At 40.7% G+C, this 14,628-nt stretch overlaps 1 protein-coding gene across 2 annotated transcripts in view; it reads right to left on the bottom strand.

The window, feature by feature from the left end:
- Positions 1-901: 901 nt before the first annotated feature.
- LOC117353568 overlaps positions 902-14,628 on the bottom strand; it is a 312,994-nt gene continuing 299,267 nt past the window's right edge. For both annotated transcript variants that reach the window (XM_033929657.1, XM_033929658.1), the window contains 2 exons: positions 12,522-13,580; positions 902-1,235 (listed from right to left, as the gene is read on the bottom strand). In XM_033929657.1, the coding sequence (XP_033785548.1) occupies positions 1,180-1,235; positions 12,522-13,580 (1,115 nt within the window). In that variant the 3' untranslated portion in view covers positions 902-1,179. The remainder of the gene's footprint in view (positions 1,236-12,521; positions 13,581-14,628) is intronic.

Raw genomic sequence — 14,628 nt, 5'->3', positions numbered from 1 at the left:
AGTAAGGGGGGGGGGGGCGGAAACAAAAAAACACAGCTGGAACCCTGCAAGCCTACAGATGCCTAACAGTCTGCACTCAAACCTTTACAAAGAAGTAGTGGAGATGGTAAGCAGGGATGGCCCCTGGCTCCAAAAACACTTGTGAAGGCTAGCTAACAGGTATCACCAAGAATCAGCTTCTTCTCTATGCAGGCAGAACTGGACCAAGGCAGAATTCTCCAAGCACAAAATACACCAAACACCGAATAAAATAAGAAATAGGGGAAAGCAGAACAGGAACACTTCATCTGGCTCGCATGCAAAAAGGAAAAAAATGCAAGTGGCAGTAGAGCTCCCAATGAAGTAGCAGGATCAGTGAAAAAATTTGGAGTGGATTCCTTCTGCATATACGTCACAGCCCTGGGGGGAAAAAAACCTGCATGACTAGAATGACAAACCTGTTGCACTGGAATATAAGTTGTGACTTCTAGCTTCATTCTTATTTGCTGAACTACAACAACATGTATTCCAGTTTGTCAGATGTAAAATGAAAAATTAATGAATTCAAATCTAGAGCTATTTGGGTTTTTGTCAGGTACCTGTGACTTGGCTTGACCACTGTTGGAAGCAGGATATTGGGTTAGATCAGGGATGTCACAATCCCTCCTCAAGGGCCGAAATCCAGTCGGGTTTCAGGATTTCCCCAATGAATATGCGTGAGATCTATTAGCATACAATGAAAGCACTGCATGCAAATAGATCTCATGCATATTCATTGGGGAAATCCTGAAAATCCGACTGGATTGCGGCCCTCGAGGAGGGACTTTGACACCCCTGGGTTAGATGGACCTTTGATCTGACCCAGTATGGCTATTCTTATGTTAATGCTAACATTAAAACAATAAAACAAGGACCATAGTAGGAAAGTAAACTAGTTTTACACTTTATTTTAGGAAGGGGCTTAAGACATTTGTTTCTACTAAAGTAATATAATGAAAAAAAGTTTTACTTTAATTCCAGATCCAGAACCTGTATCAACTTAGCAGTCATCTTAAAACACTGGTTAATGTTTGTTTTATCACATGAAATGAATATGTCCTATGCAAATATTTAAAAATACATTCTACTCATTTCCATTAAAAACAAACAAATATTCTTGAATTTTCAGTTTCAACCACTTCTAGTTTGGTCAGTTGTCTCTTAGACTATTACTCCATTGTCAACAAGCACTTTCACCAAATTGGGAATGTTCAATTCTGGGGGAAAAAGAAAACAAAAAATTAAGAATGTTAATTATGATAGAATTGAAATGAACCTGTTCCTTAAGAGTAACAATGTCATAAGCATGTAATTTCTTTTACAGAACAATAGAAATAATACTTTATAAATACCATTTAGGCACATTTTCTTAGAAATAGTTAATTACAGAATGTTATTAGAATAGGTAATTTATTCAGTCACATCCATTAATATAGCTTTCCTTGAAGAGCTGATTATGAATAACTAAGCTTGCAACACAGAACTAATGTGCCTATTTCTCTGGAAACTTCTGGATACTGACACACCAAATGTAATCCAACTCACATATGGAAAAAATGTTCTTACCTCTTAATTTTATTTCCTTTAGTCCCTACCAGTGAGTCCAGTACATATGGGTTGTGCCTATCAGCCTGATGTGGAGACAATCTGGAATTCTGGGCTTTACCCTTTAAGGGCATTATGCAGCATCAGATGTTCAGTATTTTGAATGACAAAGCAGTAACTTCATGCTACTAGAGAAGTTAATGATATTATACTGTGAGTGGACCTTCAATCAATATTAAAAAGAATATTTATTAAATGGGAGTTGGGATTAAATAAGAGAAACAGGCCAAGGAAAATAAGATGCTGACCCAACTTAGTCTCTGAATTACAATTCCAAAAAACAGGTCAGAAATAAATCAGGCAGGAGGCAGATACAATCCGAAACTCACTATAAGAATATTGAGATTAAATAATCTTGCACATCAATTGTGAATAATACACCACCCCACAATGAATGGAGAAACATCAAAGAATGTGTCCTCTAATTTTAGTAATACTTCTCAATTGAAATTTTTAAAAATAATATTACTAAAATTAAAGGAAACAATGCAGAATTGCTTTATGAAGAGTAGTTATTTCAAACACATTTTTTTTGGAGTTCTATCAGCAACTATATGCCAAGGAATGCATGATAGCAACAGAGACAATTTCCTAATTTTTATCAGGCGCTGGCTATCAGAGATTACAGTTTACTGAAGTAAGAAATTAGATTAAGATATAATGATGACAAATACTGGAGACCAGAAAAAACACCTGGGCTAGTATGGATACTCTAATGCTTTTAATAAAACATTTCAACTTCCTTAGCCTCCTCATTAGCTTAATAGATGTAGATATATTGACAAACTTCCCAACTCAATGAATACAGCAGGCATCACAATATTATGCAAGCCTAGTTGTGACCCCCACTAGCTGTGGGTTCTGCCACAACATTTCATTGATGTAGATCTGAAGATCCTAAGATTTTAGCAAATTGCTTAGGCCCAATATTACCTTATATTGTTCAAGCAGACCATAATGGGTTTGTACCAGGTAGAGAGATAATATAAAGACGTTATTGAACTTGGTATGGATAGTCAGAGTTAATAACCACCTGCTTGTAGTCCATCTGCATATTCTTCCCAGCATTCTGCAGGGTGACTCCCAGGTCAACCCCAATTCACTCAGGGCCTCTGCTCCAAATGCTCAGTGTTCCCATAGCCACTTTGCAGGTGCAGAGGATGTCTTGTAGCCCATCCGTATATTCCGCCTAGCATTCTCTGGAGTGACTCTGGGGTCATCCACTCAGGGTCTCCATGCCAGATGCCACGCATTAATGGTGTGCAAAACATTCTATTTCTACTGCTTTTCCCTTTCCTCTATTTCCATGGCTCCAGTACCCTTTCTCCTCCTAATGCTGACTTTTCCTAAACTTTCTCCATTTCAAACTGCTACATTCCTCAAGACTACTTTACCTACCTTCTGAATTCATCACCTCGCCTTTGTTTTCTACTTTCAAATCAGCTCTGAAGCTTCAACATTTTCTTCCTCTCATTTAACTATTCCCATTCTGTCCAAGTGCATCCCATCTATGGCGCTGCCATCTTTCTCCAACTCCTGTCTATATTCTCCTGCTCCTTTTGCTCTCTTCTGGGGTTATCAATCCCAATCCTGGTCCTCTTAATCAATTCTCACTCTACTCATGCAGGTCACACTGCAAAGTCTCCAGACTTATTTCTGTTCCTCTCCTTCCCTCTTCTTCTCTGCCTTTCTCATGTGCCCTGTGGAAAGTCTGCTCAGTCTCCAACAAGCTTGCTTACATCCATGACCTGCTTTAGTTATATATTCTGTTTCAGTTAACTTGCCTTGTGTCATGGAGGTTAACTTTTCTCCCATACACTTTACCCAGTTGATCACTTTCTTGTAGACTTCAATCTCTTCTTCCACCTCAGTCTCACTGCTTTTCTTCCTTTGAAGTCTACTCCATCCATTTGCTCTTCTAGCTCTCCGAGTAGCAGTCATTTATCAACCCTCTGAGTCCCTTTCTTCCTTTTTCACAAACTCCTGGATTTCCTTCTTTCTCGAACCTTCATCTCCTTCCCTCAGATTTTAACTTTCATGCTAATGACCACAATGCTTCTAGGTTTCTTGCTTTAATATTCTTATTCAATCTGTTCTCTACTATCCCTAAAGCCCCAGAATGGCCACTGCCTTGATCTTGTCTTCTTCAACTGCTCTAGAGCCAATTTCTACACCTCAGTTCTTCTCCTCTCTGACTATCATTTCATAACTCTCACAATTCATACCCCCCCCCCAATACATTTAGAAATCTTCAGGCTATTGATCATTGCACTATCTCCACCATTGTTTCATCCCTCCTCTCAACCACTATATTATACAAGTCTGTCAATGAGACTTTCTCTTCCTATAACACCATCTGTTATATCCTCTGCTCTAGATACCCTCGCTCCTCTCATTCTACATTCTGTAAGACAACCTAAACCCCAGCCCTGGCCAACTTTGAAAATCTGCTACTTATGTTCCGGTGCCCAATCTGCTGAACATCTGGAACAAATTCTGTACTCTTGCTGACTTCATACATTTCCAATTCCTGCTGACCTCCTTCTTTGAGTGGAAAGGAGTTGGGATAACTACCTCTGAATAACCGTGCATCATCAAGGTCCTTGACTGATAAGATAAGAACATAAGAAGTTGCCTCCGCTGAGTCAGACCAGAGGTCCATCGCGCCCAGCGGTCCGCTCCCGCAGCAGCCCATCAGGCCCATTGCCTAAGCAGTGGTCCTTGACTATTTCTATAACCTATCTCTACTCCTATCCTTATAACCTAACCTCAACCCTTATCTGTACCCCTCAATTCCTTTGTCCTCTAGGAACCTATCCAAGCCTTCTTTGAAGCCCTGTAACTTGTTCCGGCCTATCACAGCCTCTGGAAGCGCGTTCCATGTATCCACCACCCGCTAGGTGAAAAAGTACTTCCTAGTGTTTGTTTTAAACCTGTCCCCTTTCAATTTCTCCGAGTGCCCCCTTGTACTTGTGGTTCCCCATAATCTGAAAAATCTGTCTCTGTCCACTTTTTCTATGCCCTTCAGAATCTTGAAGGTTTCTATCATGTCTCCTCTAAGTCTCCACTTCTCTAGGGAGAACAGCCCCAGCTTTTTTAGCCTGTCAGCATATGAGAGGTTTTCCATACCCTTTATGTTTAGTTGCTCTTCTCTGGACTCCCTCGAGTACTGCCATGTCTTTCTTGAGGTACGGCGACCAATACTCCAGATGCGGGCGCACCATTGCGCGATAAAGTGGCAGGATGACTTTCTTTGTCCTGGCCGTGATGCCCTTCTTAATGATGCCAAGCATTTTGTTTGCTTTCCTTGAGGCTGTGGCGCACTGTGCCGATGCCTTCGGTGTTGTGTCCACCATTACTCCCAGGGAGCTGGAGCTTCTTGTCCCACTGAAGACATACGAGAACTGCATACCATGGGTGGTGAGGTCAATCCGGAACCACTAGACACACCAGGTCAGGAAGCATTGCTGTCTGGCGGATGACCCGACCAACCAGAGGCCACGGAGGGCTATTATACAGGCACTCGTGAGCCAGCCAGGGCCAAACCAAGGTATCCAGCCCCAGCTTCCTCGTTGGCCATCAACCGAAAAGATGCCCAGCCTTCGAGATCTCTGCTGAAGCCAACAAGACCCTCTGGGGCAAACCCCAGCTCTTGTAAGATCAGACGGAATGCATCCTGCGAGAGGGATCTTTCTCCTGAGACCAGGAACTGTCGGCCAAAGAAGACTGCTGGAATATTGCTGACTCTGGCCCAATGCGCCGTCGAGAAAGACAGAAGATGCACTTCCGCCCAGTGGAACGCCACTATCTTTCTGGCCCAAGAGAGAGAACATTAGAGCTTCCTCGTGATATACATACGACGCCACGGCATCAAAAAACTTGCACCACTGGTATTTCTGCTGATGCTCCAGACAATTGATCAACCAACGTTGCAAACCAGGCTGGCCTCCATCACAAGAATCATCCACTTGGAAAACCAAAGCCAGCCAGCCAAGGCCACCCTCTGAAGCCACCAGCTCAAATTGCTGCTAGCTGGCTCCGACCAAGGGAGCGGCATCTGAAGGGAGAAACTCAGTGGAGATAACTCCACTGGACAGGAGAGACTCATCAAGGACGCATGGGCGCGCCAGCCCAGGGGATTGCCTCCAAGGAGGCTGCCCGAGACCCCAGAACCTGCAGACAAAAATCAGGCTGAGAGAGCTGGCAAAGAAAATTCCAATTTGTTGACAAAGGTTCTGTCCACTTTCCCTGAGAAAAAAACACGACCCTGTCTGGAAACGAAGAGAAGCCCCAGAAATTCTAAGGACTAGGATGACGCTAATCGCCTCTCCCTGAACTCGCCAAAGCCTGTAGTAGAGAGACTACTGTCCCCACTGCACCTTCATACCCAATGACACGGAACCCAGATCACCAGCTGTCCCAGGAAGGGTGGACTTGGACCTCCTGCAGGCATAAAGCTGCCTCAACTACAAGCACTTTGATAAAAGTGCAGGAGCCGTTAGGAGGCCCAAAGGCAGAGCTGGAAATGTAGTTGCAGAACACGGAAACGCAGAAACCTGCAATGCTTTGGGCAGATGGAAATATGGAGGAAAACCTCTGTGAGATCCAAGGAAACTAGAAAATCCCCTAGAGACAGCTAGCACCGTGTACTCCATTGTCCATTTGGAAAATGGAATTCGCAAGAAATGGGTGACCAATTGTAGATCCAGATTATGTCTCCAATCCTCCGAGCCTTCCTGACACGAGGAAGTTTCAAGAGTATGTTTATGTTTATTAAGAATTTGATATACCACTCCCGCATTTTACTGACCTACGTGGTTTACAATGTAGCAATTGAATAATGAAAGGAACTCCATTGAAGTTAGGAAAGATAGAGATAGACAAGATATATACATCCCAACAAGTATTCAGTGAGGATAAAAGAAACAAAGATTACCTTAAAAACAAAAATAAAATAATTAAATTATAAATTAAAAGATTAAACATTAATTAATTAAATTAAAAAATAAAATAAAATAAAATTCCAGTCAGACATTAGATCCTGATAATAGAAGAATGCAGAGGCGACAGGCCAAGGAGAGAAAGAGGAACCAGCACTCAGCCATCATGTTACACTTATCCACGTTGAACCTCATCTCCCATGTTGATGCCCATTCCTCGAGCATGATTGTGACATTGCAGATCTTTGCAATCCCCCCGTGTCTTCACTACTCTGAATAACTTTGTATTGTCCGCAAATTTAATCACCTCACTCGTCGTACCAATGTCCAGATCATTTATAAAGATGTTGAAGAGCATGGGTCCAAGCACAGAGCCCTGAAGCACCACACTGGTGACGTTCTTCCAATCCGAGTATTGTCCATTTACCCCCACTCTCTGTTTCCTATGCTCCAGCCAGTTTTTAATCTACACCCTCGATTCCATGGCTCACAATTTTCCAAAGTAGTCATTCATGCAGAACCTTGTCAAATGCCTTCTGAAAATCCAGATATACAATGTCGACCAGGTCGCCCTTGTCTATCTGTCTGTTTACTCTCTCAAAGAAGTATAGCAAGTTCGTCAAACACGATCTACCTTTGCTAAAACTGTGCTGACTGGTCCTCATCAGCCCGTGTCCATCAAGGTGATCAATGATGCGGTCCTTTATCAGCGACTCTACCATGTTTCCCGGTACCGAATTTAGACTCACCGGTCTGTAGTTTCTCGGATCTCCCCTCGAACCTTTCTTGAAGATCGGTGTAACATTCGCCACCTTCCAGTCTTCAGGAATCCTTCATGATTTGATCGACAGATTGGCTATTAGTTGAAGCAGTTCAGCTATGGTCTGTTTCAGTTCCTTGATTATCCTCAAATGGATGCCATCCGGTCCCAGGGATTTATCGTTCTTAAGCCTATCAACCAGCCTACACACCTCCTCTGGACTGACCGTCAATCCTGTCAGCTTTCCGTCTTCGTTTCCAGCATATAGCCTGATGGGTTCCGGTATGCTTTGTACATCTTTTTCGGTAAATACAGACGCAAAAAATGTGTTCAGTTTGTCAGCGATTGCTTTGTCCTCCTTTAGTGCTCCCTTTATTCTATGTACGTGAAACAAAAATAGCAGGGTTGATATAATTAGAATACAAAGATCTTAACCGTAATACCTCAGCCCCACCACTCCACCGCTATGTAAAATTTCTAAAGCAGGAAGTTATTGTGGTGCTTCATCATTGGTAATTCGGTATAAATCGCCGTAAGTGTATTCATATAGAAATATTCACAGACTTGACACTTGTGAGTCGGATGACTGCGGCGACCTCGGGAGACCCTTGAAACAGCACGAATTGTGCGAAACATGTCAGGTCAGGCTCCCAGGTTCGGCTGTGTGTAGAAGTTAAGTATATACACCTATACACTTTTATATGGTTTATTTATTGAAAAAAACACAATAAAAACATAAAAATATTTCTATATGAATACACTTACGGCGATTTATACCAAATTACCAATGATGAAGCACCACAATAACTTCCTGCTTTAGAAATTTTACATAGCGGTGGAGTGGTGGGGCTGAGGTATTACGGTTAAGATCTTTGTATTCTAATTATATCAACCCTGCTATTTTTGTTTCACGTACTCTATTTTGAGAGGGTTGATAATACGCTTTTGATATATACTGGTATTTGGACTAACCCTTTATTCTATGGTCATCCAACGGTCCCACCGCTTCCTTCGCGGGTCATTTCCCCTTAATATATCGAAACAGCAGCTTGAAGTTCTTCACCTCCTTGGCTATTTTTTCCTCGTGGTCCCTTTTGGCCCCTTTTACCACCTAATGGCACCTGCGTTGATGTTTTTTGTGCTTGTTCCAATTTTCGTCCGTTTTTTAACCTTTTCTATTCCTTAAACTACGTTTTCTTTTTTTTTATATATATATATTTATCAAAATTAAACATTTTGTACAGAAAGATTGTTCGTTAACATAACATTAAAAGGAGAGGAAAATACAAGAATAATTTTACTTAAAACAATCTCAAGTCCACATTTCGATCCATTAATTTTATGAGTGAACATTAATGAAATTCAATAGATATATAAGCAAAAACAAGGTATCTATGACTGGTTCGAGGAGCTTAACTCTAATTAACTAATCCGATGTTCCTTCCTTTTCCAGACGTTTCAGCGTCAGGAAGGCTGTAAGTTGGGCCGGTTCAAAAAAGACATATTTATTATCTCGATACCTAACAATACATTTACATGGGAAACGTAAGAAAAAAATACCACCCAACTAAGTGACATCTGGTTTCAATAAAAGAAATTATCATCTGCGGTTTTGAGTTTCTTTACTAACATCTGGGAAAACTTGAATTTTCAAACCTAGAAACTTCTTATCTTTATTTTTAAAGAACATTTTTAATATCCATTCTTTATCTGGCAATAATGCCACAGATAATAGAAGAGTAGCTGGTTTAGCCAAATCCTTATCAGATACTTCCAAAATTGCTGTCAAATCTAATTGAAGGTCCTGCTCCTGATCTTCTGCTTGCTGTTGTAATGCTTTACCGGGGAGATAATACACCCGAGTAAAGGGAGGTACTGAGTCCTCAGGAATTTTCAAAATCTCCATGAAGTACCTTTTTATCATTTCCCTTGGACTTATAGAGGGAACTTTTGGAAAGTTTAGCAAGTGTAGATTATTAGCTCGATAACTATTTTCCATTGTCTCTAATTTCCTTCTAATAAACTGATTATCTTTTATTATTGTTAATTGAACTTGTTTAATCGCAGTCACTTCTTTATCAAGATCTCCTACATTAACTTTTAACATTGGAAATTTCTTGTCTATTTTATTCTATTTCTTATTTCTGAGTTTTTAAGTTCTTTTCACCTTCTTTAATCTGTTTAGTCAAAGAGTCTCCTAGTTTGGAAACCAAGTCCCATATTGAATCCAAGATAACTTCTGCTGGCTTCTCTAAATGAAAGGAAATTCCCTGTAATGTTTGTTCCGGCTCACCTTGTCCACCTTCTGTCTGCCAAACCTGGTCATCTCCTCCCGATGGTAATCTGGCCACTGGTATAGTCTCAGGGCTTGAGACTTCTATTAGCTGGCTTCCAGATTATTCAGCCTCCCGCTCAGGAAGTGCTACCACTCTGGGCTTACTCCCTTCGCGTGGTGAACTAGCACTCAGCAGGGGGGGAGGGAGGATTCCTTTGGTTGGGGCTCAAAGTTGTTTCCAGCCCAGGGACTTCCGGGACAGCTTCACTCCACGCTGATGGTCCAGCGGCCGACTCCCCGACGCTACTGGCTCACTCTGAAGACGCTGCAGGAACTGCTCGATAGTAGCGAGGGGGAACTCCGGAGCACCACGAGGCTGCAGCGGCACTCCTGCCCCTTCTCTTCGGCATAGCGGAAAAGACCCTAGCAGAAAAATCGGCTCCAGCAATTGGCAACTCTCACGGTGTCCTTCCAGTCAAAAGGTACTTAACGCCATCTTCAAGTTTTCTTGTCTCTGATCGCTTCCTTCACCTCTACAGTGAGCCATGCCGGTTCTTTGTTCTTTTTCCTCTTTGATCCCTTGTTGATACGCGGTATAAATAGATTTTGTGCCACGGTGACTGTGTCCTTAAAAAGGGACCAAACTTGCTCTAGCATTTTTACACTGCTTATCCTCTTCTTAATCTTCTTCCCTACCATGAGTCTCATCCCTTCGTAATTCCCTTTTCGGAAGTTCAGTGCCATGGCTATTGTTTTGGACCGATGTTTCTCCCCTGCATCCAGATTGAAGTGTATCATATTGTGATCGCTGTTTCCCAGCGTCCCTTCTACTTCTACATCTTGTGCCGGTCCTCTCAAGCCATTTAGAATTAAGTCCAGAATTGCATTTCCTCTAGTATTTTCCTTGACAAGTTGTTCCAGGAAGTAATCGCCTACAACATCCAAGAACTTGGTCGCTCTAATGCAACTGGAGGTGCCTAGGTTCCAGTCTATTCCCGGATAGTTGAAGTCACCCATGATAACTGCGTTGCCTCCCTTGCAGTTGCGTTTAATCTCGTCCATCATTTCTCCATAAATTTCTTTGGACTGCCCTGGGGGTCGGTAGTAGATGCTGATCTTTGTTTCCAGGCCATTTGTTCCCGAAATTTTGAAGAAAAGGACTTAGACCTTGCTTGATTTAAAGTATTCTAAGTTTGCTTATGTTGAGCTAACTTTTGTGCAGCAACCTCAATGTGCTCGCCAAAAAGCTCTTTCACAATGCATGGAATTCTATTCTGGACATTGATATCCATATCAGAAGGCCTGAGCCAAACCAGGCATCTCATAGCTACTGAAAGAGCAGACTCTCAAGAAGACAGTTTCTACTGAAGAGAGGGCTTTAAACTAGTGATGCGGAAGGGTGATCAAAGCTCCTGGGTATGTAAATCACTGAATACCTCTACAAGGATGGGAAAAGGGGCAATGTCTAGAAAGCAGTATACTAATGCTCAAAGTATAGGAAACAAGGCTCTGGATCTAGAAGCTGTGATGGAAGAAGAGGAGTTGGATATAGTGGCGATCACAGAGACATGGTTCACAGAGAACCATGACTGGAATGTAGCTATACCGGGCTATAATCTGTTCAGGAAAGACTGGGTAGAAAGAAGAGGAGGAGGATTAGCATTATATGTTAAAAATCATATTAAAGCCACACAATTGCAGGATCTGCAGGGCAAGGAAGAGGCACTGTGGATCAATTTGGAAAGAGGGAATGTTGAATATATTTACATTGGTGTGATATACAGGCCTCCTTCACAGACGGACGAAGTAGATAGAGATTTTATAGTAGACATTCAGAATATATCTAAAAAGGGGAAGTCTTGCTAATAGGTGATTTTAGCATGTCAGATGTTGATTAGGGTATCCCTATTGAGGGGTCATCTACAAGTAGGGAGATCCTGGATTCTCTACAAGGAGAACTGTTCCAGCAGTTGATAATGGAACCCACACGGGATGGGGGTCATTCTGGACTTAGTGCTTACATACGGGGAAATCTAATCTTCTATTGCTGCGTCACACAATAACTAAGCAGGCACAAGGAAGTGTTTTGGATGTTACAGTGGGTGATCAACTGGCATCTATTGATCACTGCATGGTACAGTTTAATATTAAGATGGGTATAGAGAGGGCTCATTCAAAAGCAAAAGTTCTAGACTTAAAAAAAACAAAAAACTAACTTTGTTCGAATGGGGGTTTACGTCAAGGAATTATTGTTTGGAAGGGAACACGTCTGGAAGGAGTGGAAATGCGGTGAGCAAAACTGAAAGGAGCAATTGTAAGGGTGACAAACCTTTTTGTGAGGCAAGTAAATAAAAATAAGAGGAATAGAAGATCGCTTAGATTCTCAAAAGTAGTAGTTGAGAAGGTACAGAATAAAAGGTTAGCTTTCATAAACTACAAAAGATCACAGAAAGAGGAAGACAGACAAAAATATCTGGAAAAGTTAAGAGAGGCTAGTCGTGTAGTCAGGAAAGCAAAGATGCAAATAGAAGAAAAAATAGCTGACATGGTAAAACGGGGAGACAAGACATTTTTTAGATTTATTAGTGATAGAAGAAGTGCAAAAGTGGATATCTTTTGTTTCATGAGTAAATCAAGGAAAATTTTTGATGTTTACCTGCAATTACATCACTTTCTTTTCCAGAGATAGATAAAAAAAAGACTTAGCATCGATATGTGAACATTTCTTAAGGAAGAACTGAATTTTTCATGGGGTGTCCTAATTTTTTCACATGACTGTATAGAATCGGGCTCATGGTGTATAAAACATTATAAATCCTGCATTAAATACCTAGCACATTTTAATAGTCCCCTAAAGAATTCTGATATGCCAATATCATTTCAGATTTCTAATTTATTTCACACTAACTAAAATCTTACTTACTCTGCAGGTCTGGGTGATGAACTGCAAGGTGGTTGAGAATTGCTGTTGCTGTAAATATATCTTTTCCTCGTACTCTATTCACAATTTCAGGAGGAAGATTCATGGAATGCTTTTCTGTTATTTTACTGAATCTAGGATCTTGTGGTAACTTTTTGAATGAATCATGAGGAAAATCAATCAGAGGATCAGCAATCATATGGGATTCCAAATGAATGTGTTGGGGCCTACCAGAAGCATTTCTTACAAGCATCATATCATTTTTCTTAGGTCTAGTGCTGAAATGGGAAAGAATATCCTTCTCAGACACATAGTTAGATGCTGCTGAAGTTTGATAGATTCTTGGACCTGGTAAATCTCTTCTTTCTGAAAATATTGGTGTTTGTCTCCAGTTTTCTTGGATTTTGGCTGCACGTCTAAGATCAGAATCCTCAAAATATTCACCAGGGGAGTATGAAGACATGCCACTGGTTGATGGAAAATTTAGCTGGTTACATAAGTTATCCCAACTGGACAAACCTGTGGAAGATCCAATAGATGGCATGGGATAAGGCAAAGTATTTGGAGCCCTCAGAGCTCTTTGGTTTTTTATCTGCTGCAGTTGTCTATTCAGTATGATAGCCTCCTGACTGAGATTAATTTCTGAAATGCTTGGATTCAAAATGTTTTCTGAAATACATTGAACTGGCTGAACTTGTTGATTATGCATCATGGATTGCTGACTTATACTGCCCTCTGTATACTGAATCTTATTCCAATTTCTAACTCCAGAGTTATAACCCTCCCGCTGAGTTTGCATCAGAGCAGCTCGATTCAGATTTCCATCTTCAAAACCATAACCTCTCCCTTGATTTTGCATCACCATGGGATTCTGAATTCCAAAACCACTATGGCCCTGTTGATTTTGCATCATGAGTTTACGATTCTGTTGATTTTGCATCATGAGTTTATGATTCCAGTTTCTATCGCCAGTACGACCACGATTTTGCATCATGAATTTCTGATTCAAGCTTTCATTCTGTTGGCTCTGGACCATGGGATTCTGATCTCCACTGCCACTTCCTGAAAAAAAAAATACAGGAAGATATTTATTAAAACTCTCCATTAAATCATTATAGAGTACAGAATATTTAAGATAAACGTTAAAACCTGCAACCAAATGACTTAGGAGAGATTTATAACTAATGGTCATTACAGACAGTACAATCAAATATGAATGCAACATTTTTGCTTTTAAATCTTATATTTCTATCGCTTGAATGCAATTTAGTTTTCTGCTTTAAATCAAACATTCTTTATGTCTCTCCTGCTCAAATCTTTGGCATTTCTTGCACTCTTTTCACATTGCATGGATATTAAACAAATTTTGTTACTCAGACCACCACTCCTACTGAGTTTCATTTTTGTTTTAATTAGAGCACACACCAAATAAATTCCACAAACCACAGAGCAGTGGCGTACCTAGGGTATGTGGCACCCGGGGCCCATCATTTTTTGACACCCCCCCCCCCCTCATGGAAAAATTTTTTTTTTTTTTTTTTTTTGCAATAACCATGAAATGGAATAAATGGTCAGAATAGAAACAGGCAGTGAAAATTTTCTTTTATTGAACCTCATTTATGTAACCATTATTCCAAACATAACATAACATAAATTATGTCGGAATTGTCATGACATCAGAAGTACATATGGAGTAGTTGCAGGTGATGCTTGGGACAGTTCTGATTATGTTAGTTTGGTTTTATGTGTTTTTTGAATAGAAGGGTTTTTATTTCTTTTTTTAAGGTTTTGTAGTTTGTGGTCGAGGTCAATAGGTTGTAGAGTTGGGGGTCAAGTGTTGCAGCTCGAATGGCTAGGAGGTTGTCGAACAGTTTTTTTCTTTTGACGTTTTTGGTTGGAGGGTGTGTGAATGGTGCGTGAGTTCTCCTATGTCTGTTTGAAGTGGATTGAATTATTTAGCTGAAGAAATTAGTTACCCCCCCATTCCACACACATTAATTCTCTTCCATTTTTGTTCCCATTATAAAAAAACACTGATAAGTTCCCAGGAAAAAAATACATTAAAATAAGAAGTGAAAACAAAGGCCCCTACAGATGAGAACATAACATA

The sequence above is a fragment of the Geotrypetes seraphini genome, chromosome 2 (assembly GCF_902459505.1).
Source record: "Geotrypetes seraphini chromosome 2, aGeoSer1.1, whole genome shotgun sequence".
NCBI lineage: Eukaryota > Metazoa > Chordata > Amphibia > Gymnophiona > Dermophiidae > Geotrypetes > Geotrypetes seraphini.
The sequence above is the reverse complement of the archived record's forward strand: the minus strand, read 5'-3'. Positions and strand labels throughout refer to the sequence as shown.